Here is a 21,356-nt window from a genome sequence, read left to right as displayed (position 1 = left end):
ATAAGGGACAGCGTTATTTCATTAAAAGAAAGAAAACGGTAAGTGCGCGCAAGCATAGGCTGCTCGCATGTGCATATATAACAGCAATTTCCTTTCAAATTTATACCACGGAATAAAGGAAATATAGCCACGCAAATGGTATTTCATAAGAAGAAAACGTTAGATTTTCAAAACAATTAAAGAATCACCTCAAGTTTGTAGAGAGGCACAAATTACCTCTATCAACACATCAACCATGTACATAAGGTACCTAGATAATTCCCCCTTAAATACTACGAATGTCTAAAGACTATATAGTACTTCACAATGAGATGAAGGCAGAGCAACTGTTGTTATCCATCTCCGAAGCAAAGTTTGGACAAGCTGATCATTCAGTAAACACCATCAATGGTACCCGGTACCTTGTTAAAAGAGTAGTTCACCTGGGCCTGAAAAAGTAGGAGATATAGAGAAGTGCAGCATGTTCTCAATTGATCTCAACCATAGTTTCCATTGTAATGACCTCATCACTTTCATTACCATCAGCCATCATTGCCTGCTGCTCCTGTTCCAAATCATAGATCTTGTCAGTCATACCTTCGTTTCTATATGCCTCCACCATGATAGAATATGTTGTGGAATTTGGTTGACATTGCTCATCTTTCATCCGCTTAAAAACTCTCTCCATCTCCACCAAATCCTTCGCTTTCACACACGCCGATATAACTGAATTATAAAAAGAGGTATTCTCAGGTATCTCAAACTTCCCAGCTAATTGAACAGTGCTAACCACCTTGTGGAATAGACCTGCATTGGCGTATCCGTTAATAAGACAGCAGAATGTCTTGGTGTCGGCTTTCATTCCCTCAGCACGCATCTGATCAAATGTGTACCCCATGTTCTTTGCATCCCCTACATCTGCAAAAGCCTCAATCACATTGTTGTAAGTAGAGGTCGTCCATGGAAACTGAAGCTTCCTCATGTATTCCATAACGGTTGACATTTTATCATACATTCTTCTTTTCCCATAAGCACCAATCAAGATGTTAAAAGTACGTGTTTCGGGCTCAATCCCGAAATTCCGGAATTTCTCGTACCATCTCTCCATCATATCAATCTCACCATTGTTACCAAACACACTAAGGATGGTGTTCATGGTCCAGACATCAGGTTTGCAAGTTCTGCTCTCCAGCATACCTGACAACACTTTCTCCATTTGGTCATATTTCCCTACCCTGCCATACCCACTTAACACAATGTTTTGGGTGACAGTGTTTGGATTTATTAACCTTTCAGCCATTTCTTCATACAAGGACTCAACTAAGTCAAATCGAGAAGTATCAACACAGGCTTTTATTAAGGTACTGTAAGTAAAAACATCAGGTTGGCAATGGGGGAGGGTCTTCATTTGGTTAAGAAGCGAGAATGCCTCGTCAATTTGATTGCTCCGACAATAAGCTCCAAGTAAAGCTGTGTAAAGTTCAGATGTAGGATCACATCCTTCTTCAACCATTGTGTCAAAAAGATGACGAGCACGAAGGGGTTGGCCAGATCTTCCAAGCAAAACCAGAAGTTTCATGTAAGTCCCTTCTTTAGGTTGATAAAAGGTCTGTGCTCTGAGCATCTCAAATACCTGAGCAATCACAGCAGCCACAGTTGCATATAAGAACTCTACAAACCAGGTATATTGATTCTTATCTATCCATACGATACTAGTTATAAGATGTGAACAACAAGGGATCAATACATGAGAGGTGAAATAACTAAAAGGCTATGCTTTCTTCTTTGAAACTATGAAAAACCCACGTCCCTTGTTGAGTTATTATGATAAGAATATAGACTCACACGTTGTCGCAAAGAAAACACAAATCAGTTTTATTATATAAAATAAAAAAAATAAAAATAATAATAATAATAATCTGAAAATTTAAGCAATCCCAACTGAGAGGATAAAAAGCATTTGCGTTGAGCACCTGATATGAAGTTAAAGGAACAGATTCAATTGTTGCACAATTCACAAATTCAAGTTCCCAGGAACCAAGTACATAGAAAAAAAAACAAGAAGCTGATATAATACACTGCCACTTAGAGCGAAGCCCAAAATCTTAGAAGCGTAGCCATACCTCAAGGGCTTGGACCCACATCTTCTTTTGGATAAGTTCTGACAAGGCTTCGGTGACAGTGTTGACCCAGGCCTTGGCGTTGTTCTTGCGGTCCAACTTCTTCTTCAGATTTTTAATGGGTGTCTTCTTCCCACTACCCCGCGTGGATGTTTCTGAAAACCCAGGGAATTCCCCTTCCTTCCAGTGCCTTTTCTTAGCCACCGAGGAAGACGAAGACTTGGGATTGGTGGTCCTTTTCTGTGGAGCAGCGAAAGCGCATCGGAAGGGCCTAGATTTTGGGTTTTGGGGTTTGAGGTTAATGCTGGAAATAATGTTCTTGTTGGGGTGATCGTGAGGGAGAAGCGAAGATGAGAATGAGAGGGATATAGAGGCCATGCTCCGACACAGTACTTGCCTCCGATGGTGAACGAACGAACGAACAGTGTAATAAAGTGGGGTTTTAGAAGCAGTGGGTACTTGAATGGCTTCTTTTACCCTTATCCTCTGCTCAGCTCTACTTACTATTTATAGCCAATTTCATTTTGTAACTATCAAACAACTTTTACATTTCCAATTTCATTTACATTTTCAATTTAGAAATGATGTCAACAACTTTTCTATAAATTTATTAATAAAATGTAAATTGATTTTATTAAAAAAAATTATTTTTTATTTTATTTAATGTGTTTGAATTTAAAAATATATATTTTATTATGTAATAGTTGTGGTTTGGTTATCATTGTATCATTGCTAATTCTCATAAAATAAAAAATAAAATAAAAACACTTCATTTTAAGTGATACACACATACTTCATAGCTACCACTGGTGTTTGTTGTGTAATCCTGTGACCATCTCTTCTTCAACTTAGCCTGATAGACTGGCGTAAGTTCATCATTCTCTTGGCTTTTATGATTAAGATTGTGTGACGGGCTGATATGGGAGCTAGAGTACATGTGCATTGGAGGAGTATAGTAGGGAAATGGGAAGCTGGTAACGAGGGAAGCTGGATTGTTTGGCAAGTGAGAGTACCTCAAGTACTCTCACTACTATTTTTTATTTTATTATTATTTTTTACCTACTGTTCTACTATTGATTACTTTTTATCTACTTTTTACTACTATTCAATATTTTATTATTACTTTTTCATTGCTTTTTCACTATTATTCACAAATATTCTCAACACTTCTCACTACCCAAACGTACCCTAATGATACGTTTTCGTTTTCATTTAGTAGAGTGTTGTAGTTTTGTGTCGTTTTGCTTGTAAATCAGAAGTGATATGTGGAACGACACCGTTTGATAGGAAGTAAATACCGTGTTATAAGTAGAAATACACAAATACTCTCATGAGCTGGAAGAAGAGTCTAATTTTGAAATTCAGATAACTCATTCCCTCTCTTTCTTTTTCTTTCTAGTTCTTGATTTTCTTGAAGGGTGACTCCCTTGAACCAGTCAACAAGAGAAGGGTCCATTACAGATTGTTTTAATTGTTGAGTAAAACGATCACTTGAGATCTACTAACAAAAGAGGTGCAAAATGAGTAACTTAGTTGCAAATTAAGGGGTTTAGGTGTTTGGATATTAAATTGAAAAGAGGAAAATAATTTGTGAATGTATTTTTTATACAAATTTGTGAATGTTTAAGTGAAATCCTTTTAATAAATTTAAAGAATCTTCTACCTTCTTATTGTTATATATATATATATATATATATATATATATATATATATATAAACATGCTTGCTAGCTGAGACCTATTGAAGAGACCTTTCATCTGGCTTCTTAAATCTGTCGGCCATTCTTTTTTATAATGATCAGGTAATCAGACAAAGCTCAAGCCACTGCAAACTGGAAGACTAATAAGCTCATATTCATGACTTGACAATGGCTTACACTTCCAAGATTGCCAGCCTGCAAACTCAGCCTGAAATATCCACTAAAACCTTGGCACTACCCGTGTTTTAATGATGTCTATAAAAAGCAAGCCATCAAGGCATTCACTCGCCAACTGAAGCAGTGAATTCATTTCTGTATAATGGATTAACACTCTTTTGAGTTTTTCCCCATGTAAATAGGCTTATCACTAATACATGCATATACATACAGTATACTCTGGTGATATCTAAGCCCACCCCTTAAACATAAGCACCTTAGCTTGACCCGTACTTCAACCTTTCCCACCTGAATGGCTGGAACACGTAAACAACTTCAGGTGAGCTTTTGAAGAGCAAAGCCACACACACGCAAACGGCAGCAATTGCCACCATTGAAAGCATTGCCGGCTGGTATACCAGTGATCTTCTCACGCTGCCATAAGACAGCTTCTGCTCACATATCTTGCAATGTCGATAAGTTGCTCCGATTTCAATCTTCTCAATTTGCAGGCTGGCAACTTTTGACAACTTATGCCCATCTGATTGCTTCCTTTTGTTATTGAAGTCTAGGACAGCACCAGCGATATCAAGTGCCACATGCCTGCTTTCCGATTTCTTGCTCAATTTCTTTTGGACAAGATGTATGTAGGAGTAGTGGCCTCGCAGGCAAGCATAATCATTGGGTGTCAAACCTGTACTATCGCGAGCACTTTTCCATGCTTCAATTCCAACCTGGAAAAGGCAGGCCATATAAGCACCACGCAAGGATCTTATAAATGTTATAATAACAAATGTAGCATTGCAAACTAAGATATCTGATCAAAATAAGGATTTGAAGTGAAACTCCCACCCACCCTCTCCTCGCGCGAGGAAAGAGAAAAAAAAAAGAAAGAAAGAGAAGAGGCAGTTTTGATTGATGATAATCAATATTAGGTTTATAATCAGAAAATGTAAGGTTTGAAGAGAAACTCCCTTTTGGAAATTCATTTATAATCAGAAGATAACCAATATTAGATTTGTTTAAAATTGATCATACATACAAGAAATTGCTACATATTCCGAAATTCCCTGTAAGCATGCTTTGAGAGAACATGGCACTTGTCAAATCGAGGGGGAGAGAGATAGATAGAAAGAGAGAGAGAGAGACCAAAATAACAAGGGCAATTTTAGCTCTAGGAACCATCCACAAGCTATTGCTGGTCTATAATGCACATAGATGCAGCTCGATTACTTGAGTGGTAGGTCAAATGTGTGCTAGGGATGGATTCATGAACCAATTTTATGTCTTCCCTCTGTAGGGTTAGAAAAAAAAATTGTTTTATAATGAGAGACAGCATATTACCAGTCCAGGATCATCAGTTAAGGCATCCAAAACGTTCTCAGAGCCGGATCTACTGGCAGCGACATGAAGAGGAGTAAGTCCTGCAGGCCCTACTGTATCAGGTTTAAATAAGAAGCCACTATAGGCATTATCAACCCGTTGCTTTTCCCGGGCTCCTCTTTCATCCGAAACTTTATCTGGGCAAAATCTTAACAGGAGGTCAACCATAGGCCTGCAGTTTCTCCGGACAGCTCTGTGGAGGAGACCCAAATCCAACAATGCAAGCTCAATGGAAGGGTGGTCTCCAGTGTCAACTACACCCTCAAGAAGAATGTCCAGGAGTTTCTTTACTACGGCACACCAATCATGGTCCATGGAGAATGCCATGAGCCACTTGAACCGTTTGAAGGGAAAGAGATTCTGGTTTGGATCCATGTCACCTAATCTAAATTTTGCGTGACTTCTATGAAGCAGCCAACCTATTTCATGTATGAAGTCCAGGGCTTGAGTTTTGGCTTCCAGCAGTTCAGGCATTCTCTGAATGTCATCAACAGTTTCAGCCACGTCAATTGTGTGCTCAAGCATACAGATCTCAGAACAGACTTCTTTCTCCACAACTATAAATGGAAAGAAGCTGCTGCTGAGACCATGATCTTCAACCTGATAACATTGAAATATTTAAGTGTTAAATGATAAATGGGCATATTCTTATGCATTCTCTAAAGATACAAACAAACATTCTTGCAGAGCATTCTCATGTTGTTGTGCCAGGGCTCTTTTGACTATGCTTCTCAAAGTTAGTTCAATTGTCCCTGCTCATTCTGCTTTTGAGTGAACCACCGCCTCAATATGTTCTTATAATTAAAAAATGAGATCTTTATAATTTCATGTGATTAACACGGCATCAGTTTCCCATCCTATTTCATGAAAATTTCTCTCTCAAAATACATATATTTTGAGTAAGAACACCAATATCTATTTGAGATATTGATCAACAATTAAATGTAAACAGGACAGTCCAGAGAAACCAGCTGTAACTGCCTGACTTCAGGCAACTTAACAGATGGGGTGTAAAAATTCCTAACTTCTGAAACAAAACTAAAACCATATGTTGTGAGATAATTACACACAGTGACCTACTAAGGCTGAAGACCAACCCAAAATAGTCTAAAACATTTGAAGTAATACAATGCATACAAGGACTAACAAAGTCAAATCACAGGTGTGGTGGAAACTTTTCTATAGTGGACAATTGTGTATGATCCAATCTTTTGTAAACTTAGTCAGCTAAATGCATTTTCAAATAATTTACCATATGTTAACTGAAGTTTACTACAGACACTCGTTGTTGAGCTAAGCAGGTTAGAACAAGATTTGTTTAAAACATTGGAAGTAATACAATGCATACTAGGAATAACAATGTCAAATCACAGGTGAGGGGGAAACTTTTCTATAGTGAACACTCATGTGTATGAACCAATCTTTTGTAAACTTAGTCAGCTAAATGCATTTTCAAATAATTTACCATATGTAAACCAAAGTTTAATACAGACACCCGTTGTTGAGCTAAGCAGGTTAGAACAAAGATTTGTTTAAAACATTGGAAGTAACACAACGCATGTTAGGACAAACAATGTCAAATCACAGGTGTTGGGGAAACTTTTCTATAGTGGACACTCGTGTTTGATCCAATCTTTTGTAAACTTAGTCAGCCAAATGCATTTTCAAATAATTTACCATATACAGACACCCATTATTGATCTAAGCAGGTTAGAACAAGATATGTTTAAAATCAGGGATGACCACACCTCAATGAACCCTCTCCCAATAACATTTGGAATAGAGCAGGGGAAGCTGAGGCATTGGAGTTCATCATGCCTAATGGCTGCATCAGCACCGTCCATCAAGTCGTAACAAGTTTCCTGGACCAGATACTTCCCTTCTTGAGCACAGAGTAACCTGAAACCAAAAGGCAGGACTTAATATCTATGCAGTAACCCTGAAAGTTTTATAAAACTGAAACATTATTGTTCCCTTACAAATTCTGAGAGAGGTAGACAAACTATTCAGGGATGCATGGAGAAGAAAAAGAATACCTAGCAGTGGGCCGAGAAAGGTTAAAGCCTTTTACGGTAAACTGAACACTCTCAGATAAGGAAACAGCAATTGGCTTAATGCTTGAAATCCTGCAATTTTTATTGCTTTTAAAAGGTAAGGGTGTGTCTAAGACAATCTGACCTGCAAGGAAGATATAACAAATCAAAATGCTTTACCTTCTCACAGAAATTAGAAATTTGGTGCTATAAAGCATGAAAAGCGTATAAACTTATGGAGGGAACTTATAAAAAACTTATGGAGGGAAAATACTTCACACTCTTTATTCATTGATGTACAATAGCATATATATACTACATACAATTGACAATTATACCCTCACAAATTACACCTATGACAACCATGTCCTCTAACGCTCCCCCTCAAGCTGGGGCATATATATCATATAAACCCAACTTAAAACAAATAAGTTTTAACTGCCTCTAACACAAGGACTTAGTAAACATATCTGCGAGTTGATCGGCCAACTTCACATAAAGTGTAGAAATGTCACCACTTAGTATCTTATCTCGAATGAAATGACAATCAATCTCTATATGTTTAGTCCTCTCATGGAACACGGGATTAGAGGCAATATTCACTACGGCTTGATTATCACAAAATAACTGGAGAGGGATAGGAGCTGGAAACCCAATCTCTTGAAGGAAGTGTTGCAATCATGTCAACTTACTAGTAGTGTGAGCCATTGCCCTGTATTCAGCTTCTGCACTAAACCAAACTACTACTACTTGTATCTTACTCTTCCATGTAACCAAGTTACTTCCCACAAAGGTACAATATCCAGTAGTATATCTTCTATCTGAAGGGGATCATGCCCAATCAACATCTGAAAAGACCCTAAGATGTCCATTTGATCAATACAGTAATCTAAGGCCAGGGGCTCGCTTAAGATAACGAAGAATTTGAATTACAACATCCCAATGTGAAACCCTAGGCATTTGTAAAAATTGACTCAGTACACTCACTGCATAAGAGATGTTCGATCTAGTAATAGTGAAATAATTGAATTTCCCAAGAAGTCTTTGATACCTACCTGGATCTTCAAACAACTCTCCTTCCTCTTTCAAGAATCTACGATTTGGGTCCATAGGGGTGTCAATAGGTCGTGCACCCAACATGTTGATTTCTTCCAGCAGGTCGAGTACATATTTCCTTTGAAATAGGTTGATACCCTCTTTAGATCTACTTACTTCAATTCCAAGGAAATATCTAAGCTTGCCCAAGTCTTGTCTGAAACGGATCATGTAAAAACTGTTTCAGCTTAGCAATTCTAGCAGAGTCACTCCCCGTAATTACAATGTCGTCCACATATACAACCAACAAAATGTGATCTGCATTACTATGTAGGTGAAATACCGAATGATCTGTTTGGAACTTATGAAGATCAAATGCCAATACAACATCAGAAAAATTCTCAAACCATGCTCGAGGAGATTGTTTCAAACCATATAATGTTTTTTTTAATTTGCATACAGTACCTCGATACTCTCCTTGAGCAACAAACCCAGGTGGTTGCTCCATATAAACTTCTTCATGCAAGTTGCCATGCAGAAATGCATTCTTAACATCGAACTAAAATAAGGGTCAGTCTAAATTAAAAGCAAGAGAGATCAACACTCGAACAAAGGAGATTTTGGCAACCAGTGAGAAATTCTCCTCGTAATTAATTTCATATGTTTGAGTATAACCCTTAGCAATTAAGCGGACTTTTAGACGTTCCACCTAGGGGTGTCAAATCGTGTTAACGGGTCGTGTTCGTATCGTGTCAAGGTATATACATTACACTTAATGGGTCGACACGAACACGACCCGTTAAGGATTTCGTGTCAAAATTCCAAACCCGAACACGACAAGGTAAGATAATGGGTTGACACGACACGACCCGTTAATGAATAAGAAATAAATTGACACGACGCGATACGACACGACCATTTCCGTTTCAACCCGTTTACGTTAATGGGTTGAACAGACACGATATGACACGACACGATCCGTTTGACTTAATTGATTTTACATAAATATTTAAATATAAATAATATCTATAAAAAATGAAAAACTAACTACAAGTCTAAAATTACAATCCAAACAAATATGATCCACACAATTTATAATAATATTTATTATTAAAATTACATTTCAAATATAATAAACAAAACATACAATATAAATATATTAATGTTACAATCCCAAATATAATAAAAAATTAAAAACACAGATTTAAACAAATTTAGAACTTGAAGAAGGAAGTGGAGCGTCCTCCTTGCCCTTTAGGTCTAAGGGTATAAAGGTAAATTTAATTTTCTTAACGGGTCATAACAGGTTGACCCGTTAGTGACCCGTTAAGCAATCGTGTCTTAACGGGTCAATCCGTTTTGACCCGAACCCGTTAAAACTAAACCCTAACCAGCTTTTATCGTGTCGTGTTCGTATTAGATTAACGGGTCGTATCACATATTGCCACCCCTAGTTCCACTTAACCATCAGGATGATTTTTTTTTTTTTTTATAAGTAATCAAAGATATATTAATAAAGATAGGCAGAGCCCAAGTACACAAGACAGTATACAAGAGATAAGACCTATATAGGTCGAACTAAGGGAAACTAGAAAGTCATGAAAAGATAGGCCATTAAAATCTAAAGCAATGGCCTATAGAAATAAAGTACGGAAAAAAAGCGTTCTAAGTTCCTCTGAAGACTGCTCTTTGTTTTCAAAAGTTTGATCGTTGCACTCTTGCCATATACACCACATAATATAGATCGGGATCATATTCCACACCGCCTTGATTTGTTGAACTCCTCTTGGAAGTGTCCAGCTGGTCAATAGATCTACTACCGTTGCATGCATAACAACAGCTAACTCTATTCAGCTAAATACTTCAACTCACAAAGCTCTAGTAGTCTCGCAATGTAGCAAAAGGTGATTCATTGTCTTGCCAGATCTCTTGCACATGCAACACCAGTCTAGTATGACTAAACGGCGCTTCCTCAGATTGTCAGTAGTCAGAATCTTCCCCAATGCTACTACTGTCCAGGTAAAGAAGATCGCTTTCGGAGGCGCCTTATTTCTCCAGATTCTCCTCCATGGGAACGAGTTGTTGGCAACTTAGAAAAGAGACTTATAAAAGGATTGAACTGAGAAAATGCCCTTACCCGTAGGAGTCCACCACAGCCTATCGACTTGCTCTCCATTCGGCTTCACAGAATAAAGAAAGTTGAAAAACGCCTCAAAGGTGTCCACTTCCTAGTCTTGCGCCGCTCTACTAAATGTGACATTCCACTATACTTGGTCCCCTGTTAGAAGCATAAGGTCCTCTATTGAAGCTTCTTGGTTGCATACCAACTGAAAAATAGCTGGAAATGTATCCTTTAGGGCCTCATTCCCACACCATATGTCATTCCAAAACTTAATGCGAGAACCCCTCCCCAACAACAATTTAGAAAGGCTTCTAAAATCCCCCCCCCCCTTCCTAATTTGTTTCCAAAGTCCCACACCTCTAACCCCATACACCTCTTCAGTACACCATCCCCCAGTCAATCACCAGCTTCCATAAGGCTTCTGTCTCGTTATTATACCTCCATAACCACTTCCCAAGCAGGGCCCGATTGAAAGTTCTCAATTTTTTTTTTTATACCCAAACCACCAGACGAGAGTGGTGTATACACTTTATCCCAGTTGACTAGGTGAAATTTGAATTCATCCCCTAGCCCATCCCACAAGAAATCACGGTACAATTTATCAATCCAAGCCGCGACCCTGGCAGGCAACTGAAACAAAAATAGAAAGTATGTAGGTAAGTTAGAAATGGTACTCTTGATAAGAGTCAAACGGCCACCTTTCAACAAGTACAATCTTTTCCACCTTGCCAATTTCCTTCCTATCTTCTCTATGACTGAATCTCATATGGATAAGGCCTTTGCTGCAACCCCCAACGGCAATCCTAGATAGGTAATAGGAAGAGAGGCTACCTTGCACCCAAGAATACTAGCTAGCTGCCTAGTATTACTCACGTTCCCCACTGGCACTAACTCTGACTTGTCAAAATTCACTTTCAAGCCTGACGCTGCTTCAAAGCATAGTAACAAAGCCTTCAAAGCCCTCAACTGGTTTGGATCAACCTCACAGAATATGAATGTATAATTTGCAAAAAGTAAGTGAGACAAAATAATAATACCCCTATTGGGATCACCAATTGGAAATCCAGTCACAAACCCGTGCATAATCACCGCCAATGTCATCCTACTCAAAGCCTCCATAATAATAATAAAGAAAAGTGAGGCCAAAGGATCTCCTTGCCTTAGACCTCGAGAGCTACTAAAGAAGCCGGTAGGACAACCATTAATCAATACTGAGTATCTGGCTGTGGAAATGCACCAACTAATCCAATTACACCACCTAGGCCCAAAGCCACATCTCCCCAACAAATACAGGAGGAAATCTCAATTGACATGATCATATGCAAATTTGTGTATATACTCATTTACAGCCAACAAGTTGCTTATCAGGTGGTAGTGGAACAAAATCTTATGTTCAATTATGGTGAAGGACATTCATTTCATTTTTCATAGATGTCCTTCATCCCAGATCAGATAAAGCATCCTGAACTGTCTTAGGAACATAAAATTTTAAAAATTGAGAAGTAAAACATGAGAATGAAGGAGATAAAGCATGATATGAGACAAATTGACTAATCGGATGTTGAGTAACATAAGATCGAGTACCTTTGTGGAGAGCAATAAGTGGAGAGTCTGAAATAATAGGTAACTCAGGATCTGAAGATGGAGACACGGTTGGTGAAGGCATGGAAGCTGACGGCCGCAAGCGACGCGAGTAAACCTGTAAAGAAACTCAGAGAGCCATTGAGGAGGGTTGGGTAAAGTTGGGTGAGTGTGAAGGACAAAGTGTAAGCGTAGGTAATGGTAGAGGATCACACTCAACACTCGAAGTTGTATCCGAGAAATAGGGTATGGACTCAAAGTAGGTAACATCAGCACTCGTGAAGTAGTGTCTAAGAATAGGATTATAAGTACGATATCCTTTTTGAGTCCGAGAATAATCAATAAAAAAATCTTTGGTAGTACGTAGATCAAGCTTATCAAAACCTGGGCTAAGGTTATGAACATAACACACCCAAAGATTTTTGGAGGAAGGGTAAATGGTAGAGATGAAGGAAACAAGATTGAGAAGGGAGAGGAACCATTGAGAACTGATGAATGCATAAGGTTAATAAGGTGACAAGCAATAAGAACACCATCACTCCAAACTCATTTAGGAATATGCATGTGGAATAAAAGTGCTCAAGTTACATCTAATGAATGACAATTTTGCGTTCAGCCACCCCATTCTGTTGGGTTGTATAAGAACATGAAATTTGATGAACAATTCTTTTATTACTTAAGTAAGTAACAAAGACACTAGATTGATATTCTCTAGCATTATCAGAACGCAAAACTTGAACCCTTTTATTAAATTGGGTTTTAGTTTCTTTCCAAAATACTTTGAATATGGAAAGAAGTTTAGATCTTGCCTTCATCAAAAACTCCCATGTCACACGAGAGTAGTCATCAATAAATGTGACAAAATACTGAAACTTGTTTGATTCAATGTTGATTGGTCCCTATATATCAGAGTGAACCAATTCAAAAGGACTCGATGCTCGTTTATTAACTCGAGGTACGAAAGACACGCGATGATGTTTACTAATTTGACATGCTAGAAAAGGGAGACATTTCCTAGATTCCTAACCTGACGCTTCAAAAATGAAAGAGAGGGATGACCAAGGCAACAATGTCATTCATAAGCAAATGATGAGGAGGGTGTAAGGGCTGGAGTGGGTGACTGTTTAACATCAAGATAATACAGACCACCAGCTTCATGCCCCATACCAAGCTTGTTTCCTATCTTGAGATCATAAAAGACACATGAAGAGGGATAAAAGGTCACTGAACATTGAAGACTTTGAGTAATCTTACTAATGGACATCAAACTAAAGGGAAAACTATGAGCATATAGAACAGATAATAAGGATATAGAGTCAGTGAGCTTAGTGGATCCAATGTCTGTAAGTTTAGCAAGAGAACCATTAGCGAACTTTTTGGAGATATCACAGTATTTAACTTAGATAAGACAGAGGGAAAACCGGTCAAATATTCATTAGCTCCTGAATCAATGATCCATGGATCTTGTGTAGGGTTGTACAAGAAACCGAAGGACCAACTGGGACAGACTCAGACCGGCCGGCTGATCTCGAAACCGGTTGAAACCGACAGGGAACCGGTCGGCAAACGGTGGAATTTTATCAAAACCAACGTCGGCCGGTTCGGTCTCGGTTCGAACCAGTAGAAAATCGTTGAACTGGCCGACGTCTTTAACCAATTTTTTTTTATATATAAAATCCATTCTAAAATGACGTAATTCCAGGTGAAACGGCGTCATTTTGCTTATGCAGTTTAAAACCAAAAAGAAAAAAAAAAAGAATGGTGCCCGCCGTTTCTGCCTGGGTTTAAACAACCCTGCTTTCAGTCTCCTCATTTTGTCGTTTCCGACCCTCAACACTCAGTCCTCTCACTGCTCTCAATCTCCAGCGGCGCAGCGACTCATCCCTTCCAACATCTGTAGCAGCACAGCCCTCCACTTCCCTCCATTTCAAGCCCTGGCCCTCCACTCCAGTCTCCACTCTCCAGCGGCATCGGCATCGGCAGCTTCCTCAACCGTCCCCCTCATTTCGTCCTCTCCACTCTCCAGATAAAATTTTTTTTGTCTAGTGTTATTTCTATTTTCTTGATTGATGATTCTGTTGATTACTATTTTCATGGATTCTTAGATGATTATGTTGTTTACGATTTCTTGGATTCTTAGATGATTTTGTTGTTTACAATTTCTATTTTCTGGATTTTTGAATTTTGTGGTTGTCTGGTTGGATTGAATGGCTACTTGGGGCAATTTTTTTTTTTTTTAAGAGACGTAATTGATTTCAACAAACCGCCAAACCGACCGTGAACCGGCCGGCAACCGTACCGGCCGGTTTTACCCCTTACACGGCCAATTTTTGGTCGGTTTTCTTCCCCAAAATATCAGTATCGGTCGGTTTCAGTTTGTGCACAAAACCAAACCAAGGGGTCGGTTTTTCACCCCTAATCTTGAGTTGATGAGACAAGACATGCGGATGCAATACCTAAGTTACACTTATTACAACCATGTCCTCTAACAAAAGAAATAGAAACACACACACAAGGGCACACACTCACACTTGAGAGAGAGAGAGAGAGAGAGAGAGAGAGAGAACAAACCATTATACATAAATGCCACACAATGTTGCACCCTAATATAAACCCATCCTGTTCTCCAGAAAGAATTATTGCTTGAATCAAGTAGCCTTCTCAGATAGGATCCCAGATCACGACAAAACTGTACATAGCAATTGTAGTTAAGGAAATGAAAAATGTTGTACCGATACTGGGTTTAGTAATTTTACATTTCTTGCATCAGTATGGAAGCTTACCTCCTCCCACATGGATTTTTCTAGACGGACGTATGTCGTTAATATGATACAGCCTGGCCTTATATAGCTCTCTATATCCGTAGGACTATGGGATAACCAGTCGAGGATCTGAAAATGTAAAACAAAAAACAAAAATCAAACCACATGATGAATAAAACACCCAAAAGAGGTTGCAGCAAAGAAATTTCATGGCCTATTATATACCTGTGTTCGGAGAACAAGAGGTAAATCGTTTGGATCTTTTCCAAAGAGTTTGAAAACTATTCGATCGGTGCGACCCTGAAGATTGGTAGGAAAAGAGTGGCTTAGAGAATTAGTTTTTTGAGGTCCATGTAAAAAAGGAAGTAATTTAATTCTAACTCACAAAATGCATGTACCAATATCTGAGAGCTATAATGTGTACAACACTAGACTAAAAATAGATGCATAACCACTTTTTTCCATTTGCTCACTAGTAAGAATATCATTTAACAAGATCAACAAGCAAGAGGACCCAGAAACCAAGGGAGATGATGTGCTACACAAGCAAGAAGTCACATATGTCAATTTATGATTCTAATAAGGACCTTTGATCACTCTATCCCTTCTTTCAGCTGTAGGCATTAGCAACGCAGACTCAACCAAGTCACAACCCAACTACAGGCATTGACACGAAAAGTTAACCTCTAAAACTTTCGTAAAAAGTTGAGGTCAGCCAGTGAAATCTGCTAACAACTGAAAAGGAAAACCAGATGAATTTTTGTGATAAACTCGAACCTATTACAATGGTCCCACCACCCACCATAATATACACATTTACAAATGCTACCAATTCAGAAATTATAAAAGGATTCAGATACAGTCACAACAAGAACATACCTGAACCTCTCCACTGGAACTAGATGGTGACTGTGAGGAAGTTGAATCCAAGTTGCCACTTGGCTGAGGTGAGGTAGACTTATGAGGGTTTTTCTGTAGCCATAATGGAAGGCCAATAAGCCCAGTCCCTGAGTTTTCAGGTGCACAAGACCTCCCTACTTGCTCAATATAGTCTTCTGAATCATCACATACATTATTCAAATCAATCTTATTTAATTTGACCTCCCCAACTTTCGTCTCTGATATAATTGATTTGGATGGAAGCCCATCCCTTGATGGAGGCAGATTTGTGCCCTGTGCACCTGATAGAGCTTTTAGATGTCCACCCTCAGCATCATCTGAACATATTCTTTTCTGTGCCATAACAGATGCAAACGCTGTCATGGATTGTCCCACAGGAATACAATGGTCTTGAACGTTGACGCAATCATCCATCTTAGAGGCGGAACTATAAGGCCTAGAGTGTTCAGAGCCATTTGGAATAACATCAGGCGCCTTTTGTGAGGCCCCAGTAGATGTCCCAGCATTCAGCAAACCTTGAGATCCCTCGAGTAATGCAGATATGTTCCTTCCATCAACTGTATTGGCTAGGTTCCTCAACAGATGAGATAGCAGATCCTGGTCCTTTGTTTGATCTGAGCTATTTGCTGCAATTTATAGAAGGCACAGTCTGTGGAGTCAAATAAGTATGCCAATCATGAAACCCAAGAAAAAGAGAGAAACAACACAAAAACCACAAACAAATGTTGACAATAAAGTAAGACAAGTGATATGGAATTACTTCAAGAACAACATCCACTAGGACAGTTTGCCCTTTTAAAGAATTATAGACTGTCTAATATAGAATGAATAGGCCCAAAAAAATTAAAGCAGGAAAGTGCAAGGAAAACAGCAACTCTAAGAGAGAGAGAGAGAGAGAGAGAGAGAGAGAGAGAGAGATGCAGAGATTAGTCTCGCACCGAAGAGAAATTCTAACTTTCATAAGTTGAAGCAGGAAAGTGCAAGGAAAACGGCAACTCTGAGAGAGAGAGTGAGAGAGAGAGAGAGAAAGAGAGAGAGAGAGAGAGAGATGCAAAGATTAGTCTCACCCCCAAGAGAAATTTTAACTTTCAAAAAATCAGCATTAAATTTTAGCATGTCATTTGCAAAGAAAGAATAGCCTAATAAAGATAAGGCCTGATGAACTCATCTACTGACATATCATAAGAATCAAGATAACAAGATATCAACTTTGCTGGGTTATTGGTGAGGTGGTTACAAAGCATATTCTTAACAACACTCAAAAAAGATAGGAGTTTCATTAGATCATTAAATTTAGACAAGTTAATCAGCCAATAGCTTTCAGACTGGTATCACATATGCAACAAACTACTGTAACTATAGTACATTCGTAAAGCAGCCCAACGAAAACAATTTGCACTAAATAAAAAGACTTACAATGGATGTTGGAGAGAATTCTTAGCAGACTTATTAGTATATAACTGCTACCTCTTTCAGCATTCAGAGAGCCTCCGTTAACCAGAGTGTCAGGATGTGTTTTCCTCCTCCTCCTATTATGGCCATCTAAACGTCTGCGACAACTTCTCCTTCCATCATCGAACTGTTGAAGAACATGAAACCTGCCAATAATAAAACCAAGTTGCATCTATTTGAAAAATACATTGCACGGTAAAATGGCATATACCTAATGCAGACATGTAACATGGGACATGCCAATAAGTATAACCAAGTTGCATCTAATCTGAAAAACAAATTGCCCCGTAAAATTACTTAAACCTAACATAGACATGTAAAAAGTTCGTGCTCCTACTTATAGGACCCGTATCAGAGCTCAACACCAAAACCCATCTGTGATCATCTATCAGCTTTTGTAAAAATGCATGTACAAAAGCAACTATTCTAATGACCAGGACTGATTATAACTCTAAAATGTTTCCTCTCAAACAAGGACGACTATAAAACACAACTGACCTGCTACACTGCTGACAGAACCGCTGCATAACCTTTCCCACCAGTGCTTTGCTGGCCTTGGAATGCATTTCACAAACCTTATGTCGTCGGTGGTAATCCTTGGCATTGCTGAGATCAGCCTTGCAGTCCTCTACCTGACAAACCGCAAGGTTCGCCATAGTCCCAACAACCTTTGTCTTCTTCCCACTCTTCAACTCCCCTTCCATGATAGGGTAAACTTTCCCACCGAGCTTTAAGTTAAGAGACCCAGTTTCACCATTCAATTCTTCATCTTCAACGGCCACCGCCCTCCTCCGCTTCTCCAATTCCCTCTTGCCCCCATAATCCAATAGATTGATCTCATCTGAGCCGAAAGATGAACTGTTGGACAGACCAGCATTTTCTGGAATTTCTGGTTCAACTGGAAATAACTGCCTACTCTGACAATCTGATCGTTGAGAGTTCAATGGAGTTGCTCTGAAGAGATCTCCATCCCATTTCCAGTCATTCAAATCCCATTCCAAACTCTTTTTCCCAACTCCCTTCAAATCTGGAACCGCCGGACCATATAATTCATGAGCTTTGCCTCTACATTTAGCCTCCATTTATCAAGACTTCCAAAAAAACCAGAAGCAATCAGTCAAAACACCCAGATTCCAATTCGGCCAAACGCAGCTACTCAATTAAACAAGAATCCAAGAAGCAGATAGAGCAATGTTGGAATCCAACAAGAAATTAGAAAATTTTAATCCCCACAAAAGTTAAACCCTTCCATTTACACGCCAAGAACTCCAAAACGGTACAACGCATTCATTGATCAAAGCAAGAGTTGCCCACATGCCGAAAGCCCCGCAACTACCCACTCATTCCCTCAAGACCATAATCAAAGCCACCATATTCACAAAGCAACGATTCCATAACCAATAAATTTCTCAAATTTTATTCACCAGAGAAGAATTTCTCAAATTACACGTCAGGAGAGAAACTCAGAAAAAACAAGTAGGACTCAACAACTTCAACAGTACAAACGCGTGAATAAAAACAAAACAAAACCTGCCCATAGATTGCATTCTGGAAACTCCACAGGTGATAAACTGCGTAGATCACAGGAGAGAGAATATAGCAGAGGAGGAAAATTAGGAAAAGGTTAGGAAAGAGTGTGATGTGAATGCTGTTTCAGTGGAGAGAGAGAGAGTAGTTTTTTTAAGGAATCTTAGGCCCACACCGTGTCCCTTGCTGCCTCTCTCTCACTTGTTTGGATTCGCAAGTCATCTCAGCTCATCTCAACTCATCTCACTATTATTCATTATTATTCAGCAACTTTAACTCATAAATCTCACTACTATTCACAACTCATCTCATTACTATTCACAATCCATCTCAGCTCATCTCAAATCATCTCAAGTCATCTTCGAATCCAAACATCAACAAGATTGGTAACCGTAACATGCACGCGCTCACTGGCCAAAATCAGACAGGATGAAGCTCATGAAATGTGTACTACGTGTCTTGTATTGATTGGTTAGCATCGTTAAACCTCGTTTATTTTGACTTTGCAAAGATCCTGGCATGACCCTAATTACAATGCTACATCGATCCGTCTGCAGGCTTTCTGTGCATGACAAAGAACTTATTACACACGATTCTTCTCTTATTATTTTTGCAGTAAAAACATATTCACAAACAAACAAACAACCAAAGTACTATTCTCTTTGTAAACTTAAATTTCCTACAACAAATTAGAAAAACTATACTTTCTTATTGTACCAAAGACTAACAACTTAAAAGTCGTCTTCTTTATTTTTATAATTCTTTCTGCGTACAAGAGCAGGCCGTGTGAAGGTGACAAGGGCGTTGTAATTAATATACTAGTAATGATATATATATATATATTTTATAATATATTATATAATAACATTTGGGTCTCGGTGTTAAAAGCACACAAACTCATTTGAAAAAACTCCTCTTAATGACTGCCAAACAGTAAAGAGAGGAAAGAGGGAGGGAGGGTTTCAATAGGAGAAGAAAACTCATATATGCATGTGAAAGAACAAGCTCCAATACTTCAGACCTCATTACCAGCTAGCTGGGACAAATGGGCATGAATTATTAGTTGTTTCTAATGGCTACAATATGAAATCAGGCTGCCTCTGTTCGGATTGGATTGTACTTCTCTTGACACCTGAGAATTGGTCTCGCCAGAAGCATCAGACCAATGTTCACCCATAGCTTTTATGTACCACTAGTGCTACACACTACATATATAGACCTTTGGTGGTCTGATTGGCAATACCAAGATGGGGTCTTCGACTGAAGTCAGGAAGTTATAACAAGATAGATGTATGGGAGCCTGTGGTTGGAACCTTTGGATTAAAATTCTTATCCGAATTTGAGGGTTTCAAGTAATAAATTAGTAAATAGAGATATGAAATAGATCTTATAAATTAAAATCATTGAACATATATTTAATGCTACTCGAGAAAATCCACATAAACAATAATAAATATTCTATTAATCGTGTATTTATCTCTCTTCTTAAAGCTCTCTGCATGGTTGAGCATTAAGAACTATTAATGAAGTTTGATCATCAGTTACATCACACAAAGGCGCTTGCTAAATAATCACCTTTTGCAATTTGCATAACATTTCAGTACGTCCTGTCTTCTTAAATGTGAGCCTTAATGTATATCTGGAAGATCGACGTATTGATCAAAGTCAGTTTGTGCAATATATTTTTGTTTAACATATATATATATATATATATATATATATATCTTTACAAAGTATCTGGCCAGTATCAAAATCTCTGAGAAAAATTAAGTCCATTGATATACATCGAGATACTAGCTAGCTTCTATTTTTTTTTTTTTTTCTTGAAAGTTGCTCGAAAGGGGAATCATGTAAGGGATCAACTTCTCAGAGTCACCCTGATCAAATTGCATTTGTTTGTTATCATCAGTAATATTGCACGATGAACACCACAGATAAATCTAGCGCATGTATCGTGTACATTCGCTCCAAAGTCTTGGACAATATGTGGAAGGGGATAAAATATTCAAACCCAAGACCAGGCCGAGCCCACCTAAAGGCCACCACTAGGAGACAAGAGAGAGAGAGCAAAAGGGGACATTGAGATGGAACATATCATGAGAAAAGTGAGGAAAAGATTAGAGGAAAAGGAAAAAGACAGAAAGTAAAAGAAGATGTCAAACACGTAAATGAAGGTGGTCAATTCTAACCACTCCCTAGGAACACGCAAAAAGAGGGGTCAAATAAAAGAAAATGGCAAGACGATTTCAAGAGGGGACTTCTTCTTCAATTTCTTCAACCTCTCAAAAGGAAAAGGAGCTCTAGCGACAAGATCTACACTAGAAAATAAGCATCCGATATCCATTGTATAGTGCATGGGGGTGAGAAATTATAAATGACTGTAAATAAGCTTATTATAATGAATATCCCTCCCCACCACCCTCGTGGTGTACGTAGGCTTTATGCTGAACCACGTAGATATGTATGTCTCCATCTCTTTTATATTCTCAGTATTTATTTTTCATCCATTATCATGAACATACGCACAGTCGTATTGGATCATTCTGGGGGTTTCAAACCATCCCGATCAAGGCCCAAATAATCATAGCAGGCCGGAAATAACTCTTT

General features: G+C 38.6%; 2 protein-coding genes across 2 annotated transcripts; both read right to left on the bottom strand.

The window, feature by feature from the left end:
* Positions 1-113: 113 nt before the first annotated feature.
* LOC109013044 (pentatricopeptide repeat-containing protein At3g06430, chloroplastic-like) lies at positions 114-2,590 on the bottom strand. Its single transcript, XM_018994971.2, has 2 exons — positions 2,103-2,590; positions 114-1,612 (listed from the first exon to the last, which is right to left on the bottom strand). The coding sequence occupies exons 1-2, from the start codon at positions 2,475-2,477 to the stop codon at positions 467-469; spliced, it is 1,521 nt and encodes a 506-aa protein (XP_018850516.1). The 5' UTR covers positions 2,478-2,590; the 3' UTR covers positions 114-466.
* Positions 2,591-3,928: 1,338 nt separating this feature from the next.
* On the bottom strand, positions 3,929-18,863 carry LOC109013043 (squamosa promoter-binding-like protein 1). Its single transcript, XM_018994969.2, has 10 exons — positions 17,721-18,863; positions 17,187-17,368; positions 15,750-16,396; positions 15,096-15,170; positions 14,892-14,999; positions 14,680-14,797; positions 7,374-7,515; positions 7,086-7,236; positions 5,299-5,937; positions 3,929-4,688 (listed from the first exon to the last, which is right to left on the bottom strand). Exons 1-10 carry the CDS (start codon positions 18,302-18,304, stop codon positions 4,233-4,235), a joined length of 3,102 nt encoding a protein of 1,033 aa, XP_018850514.1. The 5' UTR covers positions 18,305-18,863; the 3' UTR covers positions 3,929-4,232.
* Positions 18,864-21,356: the final 2,493 nt, after the last annotated feature.

Source organism: Juglans regia, chromosome 12, assembly GCF_001411555.2.
Source record: "Juglans regia cultivar Chandler chromosome 12, Walnut 2.0, whole genome shotgun sequence".
In the NCBI taxonomy this organism is placed as follows: Eukaryota; Viridiplantae; Streptophyta; class Magnoliopsida; order Fagales; family Juglandaceae; genus Juglans; species Juglans regia.
This window is presented reverse-complemented; position numbering and strand designations above follow the sequence as displayed.

Excerpts from the sequence above, each read along its gene's own strand:
- LOC109013044 (XM_018994971.2), bottom strand. The coding sequence starts at position 2,477 with ATGGCCTCTATATCCCTCTCATTCTCATCTTCGCTTCTCCCTCACGAT. Across the intron at positions 1,613-2,102 it reads TGTGGGTCCAAGCCCTTGAG|GTATTTGAGATGCTCAGAGC; the intron begins GTATGGCTACGC and ends GTGATTGCTCAG.
- LOC109013043 (XM_018994969.2), bottom strand. The coding sequence starts at position 18,304 with ATGGAGGCTAAATGTAGAGGCAAAGCTCATGAATTATATGGTCCGGCG. Across the intron at positions 15,000-15,095 it reads CTCTTGTTCTCCGAACACAG|ATCCTCGACTGGTTATCCCA; the intron begins GTATATAATAGG and ends TTACATTTTCAG. Across the intron at positions 4,689-5,298 it reads TAACTGATGATCCTGGACTG|GTTGGAATTGAAGCATGGAA; the intron begins GTAATATGCTGT and ends TGCCTTTTCCAG.